This window comes from Anoplopoma fimbria, chromosome 17 (genome assembly GCF_027596085.1).
Source record: "Anoplopoma fimbria isolate UVic2021 breed Golden Eagle Sablefish chromosome 17, Afim_UVic_2022, whole genome shotgun sequence".
Classification (NCBI taxonomy): Eukaryota; Metazoa; Chordata; class Actinopteri; order Perciformes; family Anoplopomatidae; genus Anoplopoma; species Anoplopoma fimbria.
In genome coordinates, this window is record NC_072465.1 from 7,137,670 (window position 1) to 7,151,119 (window position 13,450).

The 13,450-nt window shown below is 43.1% G+C and overlaps 1 protein-coding gene across 2 annotated transcripts in view; it reads right to left on the reverse strand.

Moving 5' to 3' along the window:
- The window catches only part of itpr1b (inositol 1,4,5-trisphosphate receptor, type 1b), an 84,356-nt gene that overhangs the window by 19,125 nt on the left and 51,781 nt on the right, over positions 1–13,450 (reverse strand). For both annotated transcript variants that reach the window (XM_054617487.1, XM_054617485.1), the window contains 8 exons: positions 8,357–8,540; positions 7,707–7,963; positions 6,724–6,924; positions 5,294–5,404; positions 4,659–4,754; positions 4,453–4,587; positions 3,830–3,937; positions 3,072–3,303 (listed from right to left, as the gene is read on the reverse strand). In XM_054617487.1, coding sequence (XP_054473462.1) covers positions 3,072–3,303; positions 3,830–3,937; positions 4,453–4,587; positions 4,659–4,754; positions 5,294–5,404; positions 6,724–6,924; positions 7,707–7,963; positions 8,357–8,540 — 1,324 coding nt within the window. The remainder of the gene's footprint in view (positions 1–3,071; positions 3,304–3,829; positions 3,938–4,452; positions 4,588–4,658; positions 4,755–5,293; positions 5,405–6,723; positions 6,925–7,706; positions 7,964–8,356; positions 8,541–13,450) is intronic.

A 13,450-nucleotide genomic window follows, 5' to 3' on the forward strand; every position in this document is an offset into this window, starting at 1 on the left:
TAAAGCTAAGATATAAATGTATATGGGGTTTTTTTTCCCGTGCTTTGAGTTAAACAAATCATATCAGTGGCAAAATTCCACCATGTCTCTCCACAGTAAATTTATTTTTATCAACAAGACTTCAATTTTAAGCACTCCAAAGTTGAACAGGGAGTTATTTCAGTCATTTGAGAGATGCATTAAATTTGGGGTGAAACACATTTATCAAACCGTATCAGATGAGGTCTGTATGGTGCCATTATCAGCACCAAAACTGTAAAGAAAGGATTTACCTTGAAGTGTAAAAACAGGCAAAACTTAAAATCTATTCAAGCACACCAAAACAATTGGTCATGCACATTTCACACACACTACCCAATTTGCACATCAACTTGCATGCTTGCATGCACACACACACGCACACGCACACACGCAAAGCCTTCTCAGACCTCGGTCAGGAGATCAGTATTGTGCCATGGCTATTTTGAGCCGGTTTATTAGAAAAGAAGAACTGCGGGTGGGGATTTAAGCACAAGAAGTCACAATGTGGTTAGCACCAGCAGAATAATAAGGTCTGAATCATTCAGATAGGAGAGATACGGATGTTGTCACGTGTTGTCACATTATAGACAAACCATCCTCCTTCAGACCTGACCGTGGGACAGGCCACACCATAGCTGACAGAATCACCCAGGCGGTCAACAGGTCAACGTGGGGTTTAGGCCTGTACGACTATGGTATTTAAGATTAGTGAAAAGACTTGCTTCTGTTAAAGAAAGAGGACTTATGAAGTTCCCCATGAAAGTTTTACACACATTATCTTTTTTCTGGATCCCCTGTGAACAGCTTCTCCTGTGTCCGCTTGCTGTTTCTGATCTGCCGCCTGCTGATTCAGGAGCTATCCTGCGTTCACTACCGGGCCTTCATTTTTCTCAGTCGGGTTGTGCCGTGTCAGAGGTAAAGAATGTCTGACTGAGCATGACCTCCAACTGGCAGGTAGATGAAACAGGTTTGAGACATTAATCCCATTAAGATGGGAGAGGCTTGGAGCATCCTGCTAACTCGGGATCTTGTGCCTACATTTTGACTTTTAGCCCACTGAGTTTAAATCTTTATCACGTCTTCACATATTCACTTCACTGCCAATTTTTTGGTCCGTGTTTACTGTTCTTATTTTGCGTATAAGGAAACAGGAAAACAAAAAAAATAACTTAATAAGTCAAAGACTTGGGACAGGCTTTAATGCTCCAGCCATATATTTTTTTTTTTTACCCATTTGACACTCTTGTGACCTCTTAAACACTAGTTCACAGTTTAAGCTCTAAATTCACTAGACTTAAAAGGAGGGACGCCGTTGAGGTTAATACTCTGTACTACTAAATCCTGCTAGAACATTTTTCTGTTGCATTGTCCTCTCTGTTTTTCTGTTTCCAGCAAGCCTAATCCAGGAACCTGCCTATCTAATGTCCTGACAAAAATAATTGACATTTTTGTGAATGGGCTTGCGTACTGACCACAACTTTTGCGTTTACCATGCACCACATCACTCTCACAGAGCTGACATCACTCACTCTTGGCTAGAAAACATTAATTTACATCTTTAAAACGACACATTTTCTCATCTCATCTTAGCCTTTAATTAACTTACATAGATACTATTGTAACTATGTTTATATTTAAATAACATTCTTATCAAGGTTTACATGCTCTCTCCGCTTCCATTCCTCCAGGCCTCAGAGTTCACTGGGCAGAGTGAAGCCCCTTTTACACATGAAACCTGCAACATTTCTGGGTTCAATTATCAGAATTAGTTCGTAGTCTTTCTTTACAAGTTATTATGATTTAGAAGGAAAATGTGTCGAGCCTGTTTACACACATGCATGACCATTCCATCCAATAGGCTTTATTTTGCTACTTGCCAAGGGTGTCATATTTGGAGTACCAGAGGTGTGTATCACAAGGCAAGTTTGACAGAGCCAGGCTTTCATATTCTGTAGTTCAGTAAGAGCAATAACAACCCTACAAATAAAATATGCTATATTCTTGCTCAGATTTTCTAGTTCACCACATGACGTACAGTACAACAAGTTTGCATATATAACGTATTCTCTGAGCCGAGAATATCTTTATTGCTCATAGAGAATACCTACAGGAAGCCAACTGACATATTTGGTTCCTAAACATCCCCTCTTACAAGTCAAGGTATGTTTTTTATAGCCGAATTCAATCAGAAACTGGTATGGACCAGGTTTGGTGTCCACCATAAGTTACCATGGCATTCTAGCCAAGTTAAAAGAGAGCCACCTTGGTGACATTGAAAACTCTGACTTTAGGCTCAGTTAACCCCGCCAACCCACTAACCTGGCTCTGTGGTACACCCCTCTGGAGTGCCCAGCACTGGGCAGCTATGGTCTTTATCTTAGCATGATGCTTTAAGTGTTGCCAACATCTTAGACTCCACAGGATAAGAGGTAGATGTACAATGCTTTATATTTCCTGCCCCTACACTCCAAAAATATTAGTTGAGCAACTCTCTCCCAAATCCAAAAACTACAGTGCTATAACTCAATTTGTGATGTCATTAAGTATGAAGTGCTTAGCTGGCCCATAGACGATGAATTGGGAAAGATGTTATGCACCCAGGAGGATGTTATCTGTATTTGGGCACTTTTTCTGAGAACACTACAATAGAATAAAACTCAATAGGATATAAAAGAGAAACCAAATCACAAAATCAGTCTCCCAGTCACTGTCTATGGATGACAAATACTTGTTGACATCACAAGTTTGGGACTTGCCGCTCTGGTTTCTTGCTTTGAAAGAGAGAAGCCAATGGCTTTTGATCACACAAGAGGTGTGGAGGAAGAGTTTGGGGAATCTTCTAGATCTTGAGTTGACAAATTGCCAAAGTGAATACATGGGAATTTTGTCTCCAGTTCCTACTCTCACATGATGCCAACATGTGGAATAAACACTTTTGGAATGTATATCTAAAAGGGGGGGTGGGGGTTCCTCAGGGGCCTGGAGGGATGCAAAGGGACAGCATGTAAACCAGGAACTAGGAGATAAAGAGTTGAGGAAAAAAGACGCACAGGGAACCGTGTTTGTGTCTCCAGTAGCCTCTTGAGTACCTCGCAGCTTCTTCTGCCAATTCATCTCATTGAAAAGGTCCTCAGAGCGCAGGAAGAAGTCATTGATCTTACTGCCTTGCTCATCTCGCTCTGTGGTGTAATAGACACGCAGCTTGGACTCCTGGGTGAGGAACTCGCAGATGTTGGGCACGGGAAAGACTATCTGCTCCATGGTGCGATCCAGCCGTACAATCTGGATAGAACGTCAGAAGCGGTCACCAATCAGATACACTCTATGGCAAATAAGTCTTAACCCCTGGACTGTCTTCTTTAAAGCAAAGGTTTTTTTAGATCATTCAAATGTCTGGTTATTGTCACAAAATGTACTTGCAATACCGATAAATTGGGTTGTTTTCTTTAAAGGGTGGCATGACAAACTAAACCAACAACTTAGGTTTGGCACACGGTCAACAATCTGCATTCCTTCGACCCAGGAAAACGTGTTAACATGCCAAAGGTGTTTGCCATTCTGTTTAGGTACATGATGTGACGGCCAAGAAAAACATCACATGCCCCAAGTCAATTGTGAGGCCAAAATGTCTCAATCCTCTGCAGCTCACGCAGACGAATCAAAATACATGTCAGATAGTGGGGCAGACAGAAGTGACAATTTTGGAGGATTTCTCAGTAAAACGTAATAAATAACAATAAAATACAAAGATGGCAAAAGCAGATCCAATATGGTTCAGTTTAGTCCGTACATCGACCAAACGACTGACCTCAATCTGAGCTGTGTGCTTGGCGTAGAACTCCAGGGCCTCATCACCCTCTCCATATGTCCCCCCCGGCTTCAACATAGCCTGCAGTTCCTTGTTGTGACGGGCTAACTGAAATGACAACAAAACACCATCAAACCAATGCTAAACAGATCAATGAATCATCAATTAAAACACAAAGAGATGCTTCTTTGTCTAATGTGTTATGTTGGTATGTGCTTCTATGATTTACGAGCCAACATTGCTGGTACTTAACGACTGGGTACAGTACATACGTGCTATTTATTCTTTCCTTTCAATGCACAATGTTCTGTCCATTCAACCGCAATGAGGCTGCACGGTGTTGATTGACAGTGGGTGTTGCACAACCGCTATTGTTGTCATTAGTAAATTAGGTTTTATGCAGACACTCTGCTAATGAGAGACCCATAGCCCAAGGGCCGGAAAAGAGGATACAAGTCCTGAATAGCAGGTATAACATGTCTTAACACCTTCAGGAGAGGGCACAGACCTACAATAACAGTAGGGCCACTGAAAGTCCAAATGCTACATTATGCATGTGCTACAGAATTTGCTCAATTTTGTGTCTGTATCCGTGCTGATTTCACGGACAGTTGGTGGCTTACTTGATGTGCCAAGATGTAGATATTGTGACCGACGTTGCGGGGAGACGCAGAGTGCTCCTCCTCGCCATCTTCGCCCTCCTGCGGCTCCTCCACCTCGATCTCACCCTGCATGTAGGCCTTTTTGATCACTTCCACCTGCAGGAATACAGACTGTCACATAACATCCACTTAATGCCGCGAGATGACTTGCATGACGTCACACTCACCAGCTCCTTAGGCCTCATGTTGTACAGTATCCTCTCAGCGTTCTCGCTGTCATGGCGACTCTCCATAATCGCAAGAAGAAGCTTGGAGGCATTATTCTACGGAAAGATGAGAGCGCAGATAGCGGCGCAAAAATAATCGACTCAGGTTCATTTGTTTGGCATTCCAAAATGTACACAGGGAGATTAAAGAGGAAATCCATCTGTTAATATTCTTATTATGTAATTTGTGATGGGGTACTTAATAATGATGTTTTGTAATAACATATTTTGGGTAATCTAATCTAAATCAACAGGTCCAGAATTTTCTTCAGTCAGTGATTTCCTGTAATGACTTGATAGACTCTAGAGAATGATGAGTCTTAGCCAAGTAGCTCACAACATCGGGCTGTGACTGTGATCATTACACTTTTTTTGTTGCCTTGGAATGTCACATCTGACATTTGTGTTTTGAAACTAATTTTAATTAATCTAACTAAAATATCTGACATTTTTCCACAGGAATTACAAACATGGAGCATCAAGCAACATGTTTTGTAATTCCTCAAGCAACAAATCAAAGACTAACATGCCTGTTATGTGACACTAAAATAGTTTTGAAGTGTTTTTTCCTCTTCCTTTTATCGATAATCACTCACTTTGAGTTCCAGCACAAGATCCATTCTCTTCTTGCCGAGGGGGTTGATGTCATTGAGGATGAGAGCGATGATGATGTCAATTCCATTGCATTCATGAGTGGCGATGCAGTTCTAAGGAACGAAAGACATGAACATAGATGAAAGTTCAGACGGGAACAGGAGAGCTACCGGTATTAAGTTGTAGGAAAGTTATAATTACCATTAGAAGGTGAACTTCTGATTGACAGGACTTTTATGTAAAGAACAGAAACACTCAACAAGAATTACATATAATATTGAATGTTTTCTGATGCTGCTGGTCTTTGGTTGCCAGCATTTTCAGTTATGATCAGATAAACACAACCTGTACTCTATCTATTTAGAGCTCTTCAATTTTTTTTCTCATACCCGCCACCTACAGGCCCTGGCACAGTCATGTGCTGATGAGATGGGTCACAGTTTATAACTAATGGGATTAACCAAAATCACTCAACAACACAAACCAATCGATCGAAGCAGCGGTAGAACAGTGACTTCTGAGTTCTGCAAGGAAAGATGACGTTTTTTTTCCATTGGGATTTGGTGGCTTTGAAGAGAGCATACATGGATATATATTTGCTTCTGATTAACAGTTTAGCTGTCTGACTGTAAGGTATACTGTGGTGAAAATATTCTAAATTAAGCGTACACTTAAAGTGATAAAGACATTTTTTAGGTGGGCCCTTCTTTAGGTGGCTAAAATACATTATGCTGCTGCATAGGACCACAGCAGTAGATGCCTGTATGGTTTCTCCAAACTGTGGGTGTGCCGGCAGCCATCTATGGTTAAGTACCTCATACAAACCCACTGCAAAACATCCCAAGTATCCTTTTAATACCGCACAAACAAAAATAATTCCAGCACTTGTCTCTCTCTTTTCCCTCTCAGTAGAAATGAACAAAGAGCTTAGTTTAGTCTGGCCCTTCTAGCGCTGTTTGAGGGAACCGAAATCAGTTAAAGCGGCGGCTGCATTTAGCCAGTTGCTTGTTTAGTCATGCCAGTTTCACACATGCCATGAACGGACCCCACGGCGGATGGAACAGAGGATGTCACCATCATGTGAGAAGACCAAGCAATGCTGATCCATACCAGAGAGATAAAAAAAAAACAACACAGGCAGGCTGCCCAGTCTTCTGCTGTTTGAGAAACACTGAATAGCTTTAGTGCAGCAGCTGAGTGCTGGGCATGAAAAAACAAACACTCAAGACTAATTACAGTGCTACCCAAACAAAATCACCAGTGTGATTACTGAAAGTGAAAAGGTCCCTCTGACATGAGCAGAGGACCTTTTTTTTCAAACATTTGATAAGAAAACAACATTTAAACATTGAAATGGAAAAAAAAAAGGCTCTATGTATTTACAGAAACACCTGCAATGTGATTTCCGTTTTTCTTTGTCTACATGTATCACCTGGTTCTCATGACAGGGACCTTGGCAGTACTCAGTCAGGCTCTCCACAGTCTGGTTGATGAGTCCTACGTTCTTCTCATTGATGTAGAGTCCCAGCAGCCCCAGTCCGCCCGTGGTGCTGCCACAGATGCAGTCCAGGAACTGAAGTGTCTCACACACCAGATTATAGTTGTTCTTGTTATTCTGGTTGCGCAGAAAGTTCTGGAGAGGGAAGGAGATAAAGCATACGCTAACTATGGCACATCCTCAGGACCCATGTTATGCCCCTGATTTTGGGCGGTGCAGTTTCTTTGTCATCAAGACAGTGTAAAAAAAGACAAAGCTGTGGGATTTGATGTTGAGCATCATGGTCTCTGGATCGGAAGAAACACTCTTAAGTCTATCAAGCTTCTTCTCAAGGTATCTTAAATACTTACCCAAATGTTCTGTCTTTCTCTGAATTGAGAAATAAAAATATGAAGTTAAGAGTAACGAGGCTCATTCTACTGTTTTCACTTGGATTTATAAGCATGTTATCCTATACAGCCGGCAGAAAATTACTCCATCTCTCTGGAAAGAATAGAAACATCTCAATGAATTGATCATATGTGCTGCGTGGCTAGCAGTAAATCAATATCTTGCACCCACGCTTGGTCAAGATGGACAAGACAGAGTGATTCAGTGCTGAGCCAACTACCATCTAATGAAGGCCTGCAAAGGTTCCGGATGCAAACTGAATCAGTGCAAGAAGGAAGTCTTCTGTCTGGGCTGCAGGAGCCAGCCATTACTAAACACCAACACCACCCTCATAGTGAAACCAGACCAAGCCCCACTAGTTATGGAAACAGCTGCATCAGGAAGTTCTGCAAATGGTACCTATTTTCTACCCGGTTTCGTTTCTGTATAACCGAGTGTGGTGATAGAAATTCGGATCACAGTTCAGGGGGGGTGAGGGTTTAGGCAAAACAAACAGCCACTCTACACAAACTGGTGTGACAGCTCACCTGCAGATCTCTGTTGTGGTTCTCACAGAGCAGCTGCATGAGGCGCAAGATGGGCTGCATGATGGTGATGATGACGCTCATCTCGCCTTCCTCCTGGCCCTTATCAGGAGTCGGGACGGGAGTGCCGTCAGCGGCCGCCTGGTGCTCTTCGGCTTCGGCCTCGCGGCGGTAGGTCGTGAAGGCCTTCTTGGTGACAACGGAGGCCTCCACCAGCTGCTCCTTCACCTCCTCGGTCACCACTGCCACCACCAGCACATCTTTCATTAACCACAGGTAGAGGAGAGTCAAACACAGACCACTGGAGATAAGACATGCATTCATGGACTGCGTCGTATAAACATTAATATGTGTATAGCCTTTTTTCAAGGAAATATTGTCTTAATTCAGGAAAAATAAGGCTTTAATACTTGGATCTGTATGAAATTCCTAATATAAATGTCCACAGAAAGTCTTCAAGAAGTAATAAACTAAATAAATGATGTGGCAGTTTCTGTTTTAACACATAGGACATTTAGAGAATGTGTATTTAAACAGACTAAATGCCATGTTCACAGAAGACGACAGAGGATGTATTTAGCCAGTTCTATGATCTCATGTGAGTATGATGTCACATTTCCAGTTGGCCTAGACCTACACTCCGGCTCCATCACCTTTCTTGCGTGCTGGCGTGTCCTTGTCGGGCGGCTCCTCTTCCTTCTTCTTGCTGCCCAGGTCGCTCGTGTTGACCGTCACGGTGGCTTTGATCTCCTGCTGGGCCAGCTTCATGCGCTCATAAAACACCTTGAAGAATTTTTCGGACTTGTTGTCCCCAGTCAAACGCTGGTAGAATGACCGCTGGAGAAAAATAAGAAAAAAGAAGACGATGCATGTTATTTGTACTCCACTTTCTCTGTGTTACACCAAAGAATGGTTACTGGACGGAGTTCACCCACCACTTTCTGCTCACTTATTTTTTACCTAATGTTATGCCAAAATGGAGATTCGAGGAGGCTAGTTTTCAACGTCGACATGTTACCTGCAATGTTTCCTTTCAACAAATCTCCCTGATCAGGGAAAAGGTGTTCAAGGTCGGAGGACATTTTCTTTTTAATAACCCCCACTCCTTATCATTGTCTCTCTTATTGTTACTACGCAGCAGCCAGAGGTTCTGTTAGAAGCAGTTACATAACCCCTCTCCCACAGTGCAAGATATGCTGCAAGGCCTCACCTTGCACACCTGATTTCACACCATCTGCCCCCTTCTACATAACATGGCTGTAGCACCCTGAGGACTAGCTCTGGGCGGTATCACAAACAGGCAAGAAAGTGCAACAAAAAACCCCACAATAACAACGACTAGATTTGGAATATTTACATACTCAAATACATGCGCACACACAAACACACAGCTACACACCCAGCTGAGGACACAGTGCTGTCCAGTGTACAAACACACAAACAAAGGTGCGCCAGATCCGCACAAGCAGGTAAAAGCACACACACACAGCTGTGGAAAGACTCATAGAATTTGCCTCATTTGATTGCGTAAGGCCAAACATATTTGCTTTCATGAGCTTTCCAGCTACGTAACAGTGAAAGTGAGATTCAGGGTGAGTAAGTGTTTTGTGAAGTCGGGTTTAGGTTCTGCAGAACTACATACGGGACAATCTTGTCTGAGAACCTTGCATGCATGGAGCTATTGTTTTTCTGCTACGGGCTCATATGTTCTGTTCCCATTTTCCTCCCCACAATCCCTCCTTACATAAGACCTGTAATCAGCTGAGTGGTTACAGTGAGGGCACACAGCGCCTCAGCTCTAACACTGTTACATCAGCCCACAGAGGGCGATCAGCGGAGAGAGGAAAACCCTGCCCTACCTTTCAGTGCCAGAACGCCATGAATTGAGCGTGTGGAGGGAGGGTCCGAAAAATGGGAGCAGAAGTGGCGGTGTTGGTGTTGGTGTTGGTGGTGGGTTATCGCATACATGGATTTCTGGGGCAGTTTTGAAAGGCTATTACATAAGACTCTTTCCAGGTTTAGCTCAACTCAGAGTTCCGAAAGAGGGGAAAGACATTCAGTGGTGGGTTAGGAGATAACCTCTGCAGACTCACCGGACTCAAGGCCTAATGGGTTGCAGAACACTTAATGTTATTAAGCAAATCCGTGTTGTTGTCCTTCTCCCTTTCTTGCAATGGTTTATCCTTGCTTGTTTTTCAAGCCTTAACATTGTGTTGTTGACGAGATAGGGTCATCCACCGATAGTGATCTGATTATGAGTCAGCAGAAGACTTGCGTAAGCACTCCTCCAGACAGAAACAACAGCTCCAGGACAGCAGCTTTACAAGATTACCATATTAAATGGACCTCATGACTGGGGCCTTAAAAACTCTATTTCTTCACCGATGTGAAGGGAATCATGTTGTCAACACTTGTCGCCGTGGGCAAAAGGAACAGAATGCAACCGCTGTCGCCCCGTGCTCTGCCAGCAGAGTCAGTTAAAGAAGGGCTGGGTATCAAACTTTTTTGGTGTCTGATGCACACAGTCTCAAAAATCTGCGATGAAAGGGATGAGACTTAGGACTTTCATGCAGAAACTGGTTCCGAGGAATAACTTTGATTTTGACAAATCTCTACCAAATTTAGCCCGGACTTCTCCCCTTGAAACGCTGAGTCATTCATTCAAGAAAATGGTCAGTCAGCCAATCAGCGACGTCTTTTCTCCCTGAGGTGGCTTTGCCTTTTATTGCGTCCCACTGTAGAGCCATTAAGCCTCCTGGGAGCTCTGCTGATCCTACAGCTGTCACTCATGTTTAGCACAGCAGGCTTAGGTCGACTCATGTATTCACTCTCCGATTCTTCAGATTCAACATGATGGCACAGTAGGGCCTCCTGATGATTACGCCTCCCTCCTACTTCTCTCTCTGTTTCCCCTATCAGCTGCCACCCCTGCTCCTGGCATCAACACGGGCCAGTTATGTAAGGCCTGTTTACACCACCAGCTCTCCTTTTCTTTTTTATCCCGTCTCCCGCCTGACACCTTGGCGAGCGACAAAGCCATCCCTGTGCTTATTGGAGGGCTCTCAGTGGCGTGCTCTGCCACCGCCCGGCTGGTAACCACGGAGATCTGCTCTTTGAAGCTACGGCGGAGAGCTCCAGACAGGAGGTTGAAATGAAAGTGGAATGCATGGGTGAGCGTGTGTTCTCCAGATTCTGTGCAGGCAGCAAGCCAAGCCAAGTATTAAATGTAACCAGTGATTTAACAACAACAACAAAAAAAAATGTGAATGCACTATTCTCATTAAAATGCTGCACCAGGCATGAATGACATACTTAAACTTTAAAAAAGCTATAAACTAAGTTTTAAGAGGAGAATCCCCTGGCCCACTCCGCAGCTAAAAAAGAGCTGGTATGTTGATGACACCGATGCCTGGAAGTTCACTTTGTAGACGCTTTTTAAAGCTTTCCAAGAGGTAGCTGTAATGTGAACATGAACCGTGCAGAGGTGGTGGTGGTGGGGGGGGAGTCGGCGTGCCACGACAAGCCTATTGAGTAAGAGTGGTGGCACCTGTTTGGTCCTGTAACAGTTACGGATCTGAGGTCACAAAGACTGTGTTGAGTAGATGGATGGTGGGCTGGGAGGAGCAGAGCCGCACTTCTCTTACATAACACACACAAACACACACACACACACACACATACACTCTCTCTCGCTCGCCAAAGTCTGCTTTTGGAATGAGCTTTGCAGCCTCTAAATATATATCCAGGAGTGTGTTCGTGCGTGCGTGCATGTGGTAATGGGGTGCACAGATGAGTATGCAGGAGTGTAGTTTTATGCATATGATACAGTCCGTGTGCGCCATGTCTGCTTGAGTTTCACTATTAGTGTCACAGTATTTGCTGCTTATCACTGAACAAACAACCTGGAGGGTGTGCGCATACGTGCCATACAACATGTTAACTTGTCCATGATGATCTACTCAGGTTTAGGTTATTTATGACAAGTCATGTCAGGTCAATTATTCAAGTACTGCCAGATTTCTTCAAAGCCCAAAATTTGCCAATAAGTCAGTACATTATTATCACCAATTACTTACTTCACTTATGTTTCTGCTGTTTCTTTATCAATATGGACAAGGCTGAGCCGGCGGCTCGCAGCTAACAGTGCTAACAAAGTTTAACAGTACAATCGATGGCAAACATGCTGACAGTGCTAACAGTGTTTTCCTAAAGGGGAGAGTGAGTTCCTTCTCTGCTCAGGTAGACATTACTCCACTTAATCTTTACATAGCAAATAGTTGTTTGCTGCTATATTTATGCTCTGAATATTGCACCTTGAAGTTTCGACATTTCAGCTGCCCTAGCTGAGCATGGATTGCTTCTCGGTGAGTGCTGAAGCCTGAAGGTAAGTAATGAGCATATTACATGTATGAGGGATCGGTTTTCATTGGTTATAGATGATAAATGATAAACAAACAACTAAATAATCATTTTCAGCTTATGGGCAGATGCTCGGGTGAGAATTTACACAAAACAATCCTTTAAAAGTTTAAAGCAAGTATTAATATTGCATCAAAAACATTTCATGTTCACCCATTAGTAAGTACTGTATGTGTTGATCAGGTGATTCCGTTAGACTAAATTTGTGCGGGCTTTAAACATCTAAATGGATAAATATTTGCCACTTGTTGTTGTTTCAGTACAACAAGTAAACGTGTGATAGAAACCCAAGTTGTAGTCTGATATCACAGCCCAATGGAAGACATTGAGCAACATGTTTGTGGCTGTAAGGGACATCACCGGACAACCCAACAAATTAAATTATTAGGATTTAATAAAAGAATAGATAAGGTCTAAACGTCTGAATCATGAGGCTCAGTTAATGGGCCTTTAATATTCTTTTCCTGATGTTCCGCCCTGTGGCGTTCTGGTGATGTGTCTAATGATTTTGGCCAGCTTATAAACATCTCTGAGGAAGCAGCTTTGGCCCGTTCAGTGTGTTACTCTTACACGTCATGCAGGGGGGAAAGCCAGAAAAAGGCTGCTAGGACAGACTGGGTCCTGCCCTATTTCCTTTTTGTTGTCACTAACACACTTAGCCTGTCCCTTGCGGCTGCCATATCAAGTCCAGCTAGCACAGAACTCTGGGCCCTGGATGAATTCATTCTGAAGCGAACTACCATCTATCCACCTTTTCCCCTTATGCTCTCTTTCTCCCCCAGAAATTTGGTTGGCTAGGCTACGTCCCTGGTTTACCTCGCAAAAAAAACAAATAAACAGGACTGCTTGGAGCAATCAGTGGGCAAGTTTTTTTCCTGTTTTTCATTTAGACAACAAGAACCCTTCTGTCCAAAAGAGAGGCAGGCGACCCATCGTTATGTAACACAGGGAAATGTGGTGCATCTGCTGATATGTTGTAATGTCACTCTGGACCATTAATGATTGCTCAACAAAGCTCTCTTGTTCCCAGACATGCTAAACAACTATAAAAACGCCCAACTTAAAGTCGGAAACAACAAGCTTCTTTATAATTGTGTCTCCTCCTTTTTTAAGCCAATAAACTGCAACGTGTTTCAAATTCCCTTTGAGTTTATTTTCTATAGGCAAAGGTAAAGTGGGAGAAATGCATTGTCACGGTTGGAGGTAGAATTGTAGACATTTTACTCTTCCTTTTTTGCAATTTATGCCAGTGACTTAGTGCCTCTTGCCTGTAACATGAGCACATGCACTTCAACAAGACAAAGGGCTTTGCAAACATTTATTATGGC